Genomic DNA, 10,552 nt, shown 5'->3' with positions numbered 1-10,552 from the left:
GCTAATAACACTTGGTTTCTGCTGTGCCTTTCTGTTATGCTAATTAAAAGGTGTGGACGTGTTAACATGCTAATTCCAACAGAGGCCCTTTACCAGTTTCACTTCATTCCAAGAGAAACTGCTGATTGCCAAGCTTTTGCATTTGGAGTGATGTCATGATACAAATATAAATTTACAAAATAACAAAAGTAGCTGGAAAAAACCTTCTAGAAATAACCTTGAGGATAGTTTCCTTTAGTTTAGTTTGTTTGTGGTAAAAGGTTTTTGGTTCATGTTTTGTTTTCAGGGTTCGTTTTTAGCTGTCCCCTTTCTTTGTAGTCTTAGTCAATGTATTTAAGGTCAACCTTTGCACAACTGTCTTTTTTTTTTTATTAATTTCAATAATCCTAGAAGACACGGAACCCCACATTTTTCCCTGATGGCTATACTGTAGGTTTGCACCAGTGCAGAGCCATGTTCAAACTTGGCTCTTTTTGTGCATTCAAGCAGCCACTTCCAATGAAAAGTCTATGTAAATGCGCAGAAACATATGTTTCGGGCTTCCGCATTCAAAACTCTTGCCTTTGTGCTTTACTATGCAAGTTTTTTAATTCTTTTTTTGGGCTCCACGAACAAAACACAAAGCCAATGAACCTGCATTGAAACTTAAATAAGTTGAACTTTGACCAGTCAAGGACTGGGATCTGGCAATGACATATGGGTAGCGTCCCTTACAATTCACTGCAGTGCCAATCGTTTGAAACATGATCATGAGGAGAAGTGAATAAATGCAGGTTGTGCCTGGCCAGAATTATTTGACATCAAGTCTTTCATATATAAATTGACAAGAGCTGGGAAAGAAAAACACTTGCAAGATTCACTAAATCTGCAACGCTTTAACATTTAGCTCGAAACCTTTTCCAATAAGTCAATGTGCTAGTTTCGGGTAATAACAGTCTAGTGTGAACACCATGTGCTACAACCTGCATTTAGCAGATTCTTGACCCGGTGTGATCGTGGCACAAGTCAGCAGAGCCTCAATCAGTGTATGTGCCTTGGGTGAATGGGACTATAACTGTAAAGCTCTTTGAGCCTTAAATCGAAAATTGTTATGTAAGTACATGCCATTTACTATTAATTTAGTTTTGACATTAAACACCTTTTCCAAGATAATTTAATAAACCTTTAAGTTCCCTCCGCAAACCCTGCGTCCTGCAAATTTGGTTCCCCTAACTCCACCAAATAACCTGTAAAACATGGAATCAGAAAAGTAATTTTAGTGTTATTACTATTCTGAAAAAAATGTATATTTTTCATTTAATAAATGTTATTTTATCCCACATCACAGCAATGCAGCTTTGCAGTAGAAACAGTGAGTGTGTTGTCTGTTTCAAATGCCCCCTTAACATGTCTGAGTGTTTTAGGTGTTATTTTACTAATTTGATCATCCATAAAAAAATGTATTGATATTAGGGAATTAAAAGTCATCATAGCAAAATGTGGATTCTATGTTTCTTCTTAAAGCTACTCAGTAATGAAGTGAAAAATGTAAAAATAACTGAGGACATGTGCCTCATTTCTGTGTCTCCTGAATATGGAATTGCAACAACTTTTCCAATCTTTGAACCCTAAAACCATGTCCTATGATTACACGGCTTCAGTCAAATATTTGAGGTGAGAACATTACGCACTTGTTTATAATTCTTTATTACATTTTACGTACACAATTGGTCATTTAAGGAGCAAGGTTCATGGGTGTGTTGCCCTAAACTGAATGAACTCCCATCCCGTGTGTGAGTGGTCTCCAGGGGATTTGTGTCCGCGGCTGCGGGCGCGTGCAGTAGTGGACAGCTTGCTGCTGGATTGATAGCGTGACGTCAGCGCGCCGTTACCTCTCCCCAAGGGCAGGATTAGTCCCGAGCCGTGGAGACTGCGCTCCGGTAATCTCCCGGTAATAAATGAGGGAGGAAGGGCTCATTCGGATCCGCCGGCAAGAAAACAAAAAGTCACCTAAAAGCGCGCCCTCCTCACCCACTCCCACGCTCAACGAGAACCTCAAGAAAGCCCCCCGTTTGGAGCATGATGGGTCGCGTCGTGATGTCGCAGCAAATACAGGCGTCCGGGGCAGGTAAACACAGCAGGTCACCTGCGGGGACGCACGGGGTGAGCTAGACTCAGGAGGATTTACCTTGGCAAGGTGTTCACAGTCTGATGGTCAACAACGGCTCCTGTGTCAGGTTGTTTTTCTGTTTGTTTGTTTGTTTGTTGTGCTGAGAGGCAAGAGAAATCTGTCAGTCTGTCTATCTATCTATCTACTTTAAGTGAAGATTTGAACCCGTTGACTGTAATGGAAGAGGGCCCTCTTTTGTCACGGCACTGTGATAGAATAGAGGGTTCTAACCCCCAAAGTCTTTTCATGGGTCAGGTGTCAAATACCTGACACTCACCTTTAAAGAGCTAAATGACAGGCACTGAGCAGATTTCTTGTCACCCTGTTACTTTTATTGCCACCGTTATTTGGTCATTTACGCATCGATACAAATAAAGGAGTGACCTGTGATGACCGCCGTGCGCTTCCTCTGGTCGCTGCATGCGCTGAGATCAAAGGGAGGTCGTTTTAAAAGTACAAAAAATCATACATAAACATATATAAAACAGCAAAAGTAATTACAGAGAACAAATTAAGTTAGTGTTTAAGAAATGTAGAGGTCAGGTATTTGTGTATTCTGGGTGACAAGAGAGAAGGAGAGACCACCGCTCCTGGACACTGTAGGAGAAAGAGAGGGGAGGAGAGAGCGTAAGCGGGGGGGGGGGGGGGGGGGGCTCAGCAAGAGGCATCAGTTCTGTCTGAAAGTATGCGACACGGCTATTTCTTGCGCGCGCAGCAGGGCCACCGTCGTGCGTCTTTGTGCCCGCAGAGCTCCAAATCCTGATACCGACCGTCTCTCTTCTGGTTTCGTCCACTGCGCAGGACAGCGGAGCGCCTCTTCGCAGACTGAGTCGCACGGGGACCGACTCAGGTACCTGGGTGCCCTCACACCATGACGAGCCGGGCGGAGTGAACCACCGCAGTCCACAGAACAGACGGAGAAGGCGGTCAATCTTCAGGATGATCTGAGGAATTCCTGCCTCATTATTCCTCATTTTTGAAGAGAGGATAGATAATCCAGAAAAGGTTACAGCGTAGAGGCCACCTTTTTTGTGCAGTTTTAGCCCTCAGATGGACCGAGTGCCCTTGGCACTTGCAGCTAAGATGCACTGGATCACGCTGGTGCTGGCGGGCTTGACTTTCTTGGGGAAAGTGACAATTTCTCGCTGTTTTGACTACGAGGAGACTGACTTTGATTATTATGAAGAGGAAAGAGCAGAGTCCATTGACTACAAGGACCCCTGTAAAGCAGGTGAGTCTCAATTGAACTTTTATGTGTTAACTTTCAGAGGAATATTCATTTTCACGTGAGCCGCACTCATCCTCATCTCAGACGAGGCACGTGTATGAGAGATGGCAGTGCGCCACGTGTATATGTGTGCGCGTGCGTCGGTCCAGATGCCCTCTCCCCCTCCCACCCTTCCTCTCAGATAAGTGGGCATTCATAGTGATCCCGCAGATGGATGCCACGTGCGGCCCGGTGACTGTCCCGCTAAGCCGTGTTTCCCCCAATGAGACGCACATTTCACTGCACGCGCGCAGCGGCAGTGCATCACTCGTGAGTGGGGGAAAAAAAATTTGGCATGTAAGGGAAGAAAATAGAAATGCATGCACCGTTTAGCATTCAGGGACGCTGTTTGGAGGCGTTTGTGTGTTTGAGCATCATGAGAAACAGCTCATCAAACAACATAAAAGACATCAAAAAACATAAAAGACACACAGCAGGAGAACTACGTTTTATTTTCTTGTGTCCTCTTAAAATATATCTTAACGTGAAAGAAAATGAATGTTTCTTCTGCAGTCACGACTTACCACATTTACTTTGAACGAGTTACTAAATTCAGCTTTAAGTCAGTTCATGCATCAGGTGAGTGCTTTTTGTTGGCGTGAAATAATAAATCAAACTTTAAGTTGTCTGAATGTAAACTTTTGTGGATTTTTTTTATTTGTTGCCTTTGTGCATCTTTAGATTCCCGTTAAAAAGAAATCTCATCATCTTAATGTGTGGAGCAGATTTTTCCAAGAGCCTTTGAAGAAAATTTAGGAAATGGGCATTCTCCGTTTAAAGAAATAATAATAAAAAATTGGAGAATAACATAATCCCATTGTAGCTTCTCCCTTGTTGTTTATTCTGCATTTGTGTCAGCTTTGTCCAAGTGAAGAAGTTTACTGACAAAGAGCTCATCTGTGTCAGTAAGTTCACCAGCACTCAAATATGCAAAGACGTAACTTAAAGGAGACCAATGTTTTCAAATAGATCTATGGAAACACTGAGACACGTAGACACACTGATCATTTTTAAAATTAATTCTGTAGATCAATGAAATATCTTGATTATGGTCAAATTTAGTTCACAGTTCAAAGAGATTTAGTGTCCCTATAGGCTAGCTGATGATGATAGTAAGGAAATATTGCTGTTTAGGCAGAAACCACCACAGTGAGATGAGCTTAAGAGCACATTTATTTAAGTCATTAAACAAACCCTTCCTGTGTTTCCAAATTTTACAGACTTGCCTTTATGTTATCCTGCAGAAGACAAAAACAGATCAAACCTTTTCACTTTTAACTGTCCTGGTGGTTGACTCCAATCATCTCTGGAACTCGTTGAATGGGTTGCTGGAGCCTATTCTATTGACTGCTGGGCGGCCTGGGCAGTTTGCCAGTCTGTTGCAGGGTCACACAACCACACACACAAACATCCACACCTAAGTGCACTTTAGAATTGTCAATGAACCCCAAAAGCATGTATTTATACTGTGGGAGGAAGCTGGAGAAAACCTGCATGTGCATATAAACGCCACACTTGAAGGTCCCAGATGGGGTTTGAACCAGGGCCTACTTGCTTCACAGCAAGAGTGCTGACCACTACTCCACTGTGCAGCCCTCCACCCAAACAGTTACAATCAATTAAGTGAGGGAAAGATAAGAGCATACAAGTTAGAAAGGAGTTAGTGACAGTTTTGACTGTGGAGCTACACCCCCTGTGTCTCACTCTAAATTTTCTGATGCTGTTCCTGAGATTGTGAATCCATAAACTATACTGTGATGCTCAATCCTATCAAATCTGATGTTAACCTCCAGTCTATAACATAGACTGACAAAGCTGGTAGGGTCCAGAGTTGGGGTCCAAGTAAAACTGCAATGAATGTGTCGCCTGGAGAGCTGCTGAAGGAGGTCATCTCAAACTTACCAGTCTTTTCCAGACAACTTTTAATGTGCAACTTAAGCATCAAAAAATTGCAGCAGGACCTGAATTACCATCACTGTTCATCCAAACTACCGATGAAGAAGAGGAAGGTAACACACTTCTGTTCAAGACTTTAGCCTTTAAGTTTAAATCCACAGCAGAGGGCTGTTATTGGGAAGATCTGGCACATTATCATCAGCTTCATCCTCCATGGGCATCTGTAGTCTTCACCTCTATACTGCATATCTCAAAGCGAGGTTTATGTCAGAGATGCTTTTGATATAAGCATGTTAGATTTCCAGTAAAGGGTCATGTATGAGACTGTTCAGACCAGTCCAAGGAGGACTGTGTGTGTTCTGTTTAGCTGAAGAGACAGCTCCGTTTGTGGTTTGATTTTCCTGAGGTGATTCATCTCTTTGTCTTCCTGAAGCAGCATTAGTAGAGTGTGGGTTGGTTTTAGATTCCAGTTTTGGTCACATATGGAGCAAGAGAATGGTTGGATGTATGTCTGCAGTTTACACTTGGCTAATATGAGTAAATGATTCACCTCAGCTTCCAAAATTGAAGAAGATATTAATGCAGTTATGGTTAAAATCTGATTAATGTGTTTATCTGACTTGTGTGCACATGTGAACGTGTAGGTTTTCTCTATAATGACACGTACGGGATGTGAACTCTGCAGAAAGGGTTGACCGACACGCATTCCTTACATACCAAAAAGGCAAACCTGACACATTGAACAGTGTGTGCAAGTGTGTTTGTTTGGGTGAAAATTACGCAGATGTCTGCAAGAGTGGCTTTATGTGGATGCTCTGTGACACACAGACACACTTAGTGTTTGTTTGGATTTTAGGCTCAGCCGGTTAAGAAGAAGACTTTAGTCCACTTTGATTTACATGTTAAGGTAAGATTAGGATCATCATTAATGCACACCAAAGATAATTTAGAAGTCATGCCCAACTTTTTTTGCTAAGTTAATAATTAGACAAAGAATTAATACAGTAACTACTAAGAAACTATTACTTATTACTACTTGTGAAAAATTTTCATTTTCATTTCATTTATTTATTTGTTCCTTTCATGAAAATTGATGTCCAAATGTTTACCGGTACATGTTTGTCTCACATATTGTCATGATTAGAAGGGAGCAGAATTGAAGAATACAATTCTTATAGTTATCTGCTCCCTTTTAAACATTACATTTACATTTCTCACACCATCACCTGTGCTCAGATTTCACAATATACAGTTCAAATACACAGTAAATACATTCCATTCATTTAATACATACATTCCAAACATTCCATTCAATAGTCAAGTTTGTACAAACTAATTTTTTTAGTTTTATACATCCGTTTAAATTGAATAATATTTTGACAAAAATAAAACGCCATACTTTACTTTGTGTCTTTTGAACCTTGTCATGGCTGTTAGGAAGCATTCAGAACCAGACAGTGTTTATCAGAGGCATAATTATGTGCATCTCCTAAATGTTACAGTCATGGTTCGAGGCTACTTTATGAAAAAAGTCATATCACACACTCATCTTTTGGTCTATATTGAAAGCATTCCCAATTTTCTTTTAATTATAATTATGCTGTTTTTAACTAAAATTAAAAAAAAACCTGTGTCGTTTTCTAGGACAGTTTCTGCAGAGCGGCAGTAGTTCATCAGAAATTCACCTCATAGTTGTGGACGGGACTATTGGTGCGCCCCCATTTCCCATCATCCATCTGTTCTCTCTCTCCTGCTAGTCTACAGCCCATCACAACCCCATTATAATATTACTGGTGCAACAGAAATGGCGAGCTATACAGTTTTGAGCCAGATTCCAGCTCCAGGAGAGCAAAGACATACTTGGATCTATTTGTCTGCAAGTGGATACATCAGAATGGAGTGGAGCAGGGAGCTTGCTGTTCCACGTCACACCTAGCTTTTTCCAATGGGATCTGCTCCTTATTCAGCATGATTTGAAATACCCAGAAATGCAATTTTAAGCTGAAGTTTTTTATAAATGTCCTCCATCATGAGAAAAATGCCACAAGAACATGTTATTCCCCAAAACACCATTTCAATCCTAGTGGATCTTTAAGTAACTTTGCATATGAGCCTCTTTTCTGCTGCTTCCATGGTACTTGTAACCCTGTCTGCAGTCATTCTATGATATCAAAACCAAATCAAAAAACAACTTAGGGGCTCCCGATTGATATTGCTGATGGACAAAACACAGCAGATTTCATGGTGAACCTTCACGGCCATGCCCTGTGTTCTGCATGCACATCACAAATGTGACTCAGGTTTTCCAGCCGTGACACCATTCCTATGGAGAAATCTGCTCAATCTGTTTGAGTGAGCTGTGACTGCAGGGAGAAAAAAATCTTAACACATAGAGAATCTCAAATGTTTATGTGCTGCAAAGTGGGCAAAGTGCTTTCAATGTCTCCACATTTTTTTTTCTTGTGTGAAAAGGTTTTGGATTTATTGCATCAAATTGTTTTTTTTTTGGTTATTATTTATCTTCAGTTTGTTGTTGTTGTTGTTGTTTCATTTTTCCACTAGTGGATGAAGTTATATGCAGCTTCTAAGACCTGGAAACACAACTCATTCCAGGCCTGACCCTGTGGCATCAGTCTGAGTAGTTGGTATTCCGCCTCCTGTTTTTGCTGGGAAAACACAAGGGGAATATTTGGCTGTCTGCTTATCTCCTCTGAGTCCCGCGCTGGCAGACAGGGGAACACACACTTCCAGGCCTTTGTGAAGTGATTTCCCCACGCGAATGTACAAATGCACCCATACTCACACACTTGATACACACTCATGCAAAGCTCCCTCCATTCACCCTCGCTTATCTCTTCCTGGTTGTCTGCATCCTGCCGCTCAGCTGGAGATGACACACATGCACGCACACAAACACACACGTTCGCACACGCACACGCTCCTATGCTCACTTAAGAGTCATTCATGCTTCCTTCCAAATCACTGTTCTCATAAAATCTCACATACATGAAATGCAAGGTAAACAAACTTGAGTGTCTGAACAGTGAGGGCCTCTTTTTTCAACAACAATCAATAAGATATTGTTTATATACATTTTTCCTTGAATACCATGAAAATCTTGGAGCATGTAGACTCTTGTGTAAGAAAGCGGTAGACAAGGGTTTAAAAATGTCTACGTCATGAATTTATCTCCTTTTTTGTGAGAGTTGAGCTAGATATGGTATGAAAAATAAATCTGGATTTCTTGCTATCCCTGCGATGTTTATTGCTGATTAGCTGACTCAGATGATTCCACACTCTGATTGACTGAACACTCCTAATCCAGTTAGGTGGCTCTCGGGAACCAAAGTAGGCCATCTATCCATATACTTTAATACATCCATACTTCAGTATCTCTTGAATTTGGAATGTGACATATGGAAAAGCTTTTTTGGGGGGAAATGCCATCTGTTTTGTAGACTGATAAGTTCTGTATTTACTGTTATATATAGGGTTTAAGTCATTGGTCATTGGGTTGTGATGTAAATTAGTTGGTTAGATTATCCATGTTTACATGAAGCCACCACGCTTGAAATGGTTGTAAGATCGGTACATTTTTTTATCAGCATTTAATGTTCATTTAATGTTCAAATCATATTAAGACATTTTTTGCATCTTGAAGATTTACACAGTTCACAAAAAAAAAGTGTGTGTGTGTCCCCCCCCCCCCAAAAAAAAAAAAGAAACAAAAAGAACAACTTCTATGGTGCAGTTGTAGTGGAGAGGTAGAGCGTCTGACCTCTGATCAGCTGGTTGCAGGTTTGGCTTCCGTCTTGCCTACCATGTGTTGCTGTGCCTTTTTGTACGACACTGAACCCTCATTTGTTCCCAACAGTTTGGTTAGCACCATGGATGGCAGCTCATCAGGGTGCGAATGTTTGTGTGTTGGTGAATGGGATTGTGACTTTACACCGCTTTAGGCCTTAATCAAGGTAAAGTGATCCATAAATACTGTATATGCCATTTACCATTTCTAGTTCAACCTTTTTATCTGTTTCTTGAACAAATGTTCTTAAGGTCTTAATGATCAGAAAAAGTTGTCTTCATCAAAGTAATCCATTGGACTGGCAATAAAATGTTTTTGGTAATGCAGCTATATATTATGCACACTGTTGAGTTAAGTCTGAACATTAGTAAAGCAATTCAAGCTACATTACAGGTCCAATGTTGTTTAACGTCATGGCCAACATTATTTTTTTCTGTAGTTTCAGATTATCCTTAAAGTATTAGCAGTTTTTAATTCTCTTTCTATACATTTCAACAAAGCTCACGGACAGCGGGCAAACAGTCAAAGCTCAGAGGTTTGCTTTGCTCCAAGGCTTAACGGGTGCTGAAACTGTAGAAGCGAAAACAATGCAACTTAGAATTTCTTAATGGGGGATTTGCGCTGTTTACGCAGACAGACAGTTTTGCCAGATTGGGCAGCTTTCCCCTCAAATCGAGTGGATTTTTGCTCCAATTGGGCTGTTCTTTGCCCAATCTGGCAACCCTATTGGTAAATTCAAGCTCTTTACTGTACGTATTAAAGAAAAACTGCAACGAAAGTATCCAAAGAATCGATTTTATTATGCTAGTATAAATACTTCACCACCTTGATAATAGGCCTGCACAATAACTCGCAAATTTATCGTTATTGTGATAGGAAGCTGTTCAATATGAATATCACAAAAATTGCAATAAATGGTTACCTTAAATGTGCTAAAACAATCTTATGGCAGCTTGAAGTATTTAACAAATCAAATAAATCCCTTTATGCATTTGACCAATCGGATGAACGCTTTCAGGTTGTTGACCAATGGGATGGAGCTCTCTTATTTTAGATGTAGAGGGTTGACTCTTACTTAAATTAAACAGTTGAAGTGAAATGGAAATGATGTTTTTGATTGTTTCGCTTTTTCTTTATGTATTGCGAGTTTTATCGACATCACAATATTGTTGACTAATATCGTATTTCGTGAGTTTTCGTGCAGCCCTACTTGCTATCGATACGATACTACCGAGACTCAGATTGATCCGCCCACCCCTACTGTGTGAAGTTCTACCACACACTACTTAAGGTTTTTTAATGATGAAATTCTTAAATCATCAATTTGCATCTTCTCCAAACTTCAGTCATCCAATCAAGTAAAGACCAACCAAGTTTTTAATGAGTTTATTCCACAAATTTTGCTTTGCTGCTCATTCAAAGTCTAATGAGGAAT

The 10,552-nt window shown here is 40.5% G+C and overlaps 1 protein-coding gene across 4 annotated transcripts in view; it reads left to right on the top strand.

Annotated features, from left to right (window-relative positions):
* Window positions 1-1,784: 1,784 nt before the first annotated feature.
* Window positions 1,785-10,552, top strand: part of LOC144981244 (dorsal-ventral patterning tolloid-like protein 1) — a 49,160-nt gene continuing 40,392 nt past the window's right edge. For 2 of the 4 annotated variants that reach the window (XR_013657621.1, XM_078951071.1), the window contains exon 1: window positions 2,819-3,380. Coding sequence is in view for 3 of the 4 variants with exons in the window: in XM_078951071.1 (XP_078807197.1) it covers window positions 3,200-3,380 (181 nt within the window). In the remaining variant the exon portion in view is untranslated. Of the gene's footprint in view, window positions 2,217-2,818; window positions 3,381-10,552 lie in introns of those variants that run through there. The other 2 variants (XM_078951076.1, XM_023957942.2) reach the window with 2 other exon arrangements.

This window comes from Oryzias latipes, chromosome 1 (assembly GCF_053564925.1).
Source record: "Oryzias latipes strain Hd-rR chromosome 1, Olatipes_Hd-rR_3.1".
NCBI lineage: Eukaryota > Metazoa > Chordata > Actinopteri > Beloniformes > Adrianichthyidae > Oryzias > Oryzias latipes.
This window is presented reverse-complemented; position numbering and strand designations above follow the sequence as displayed.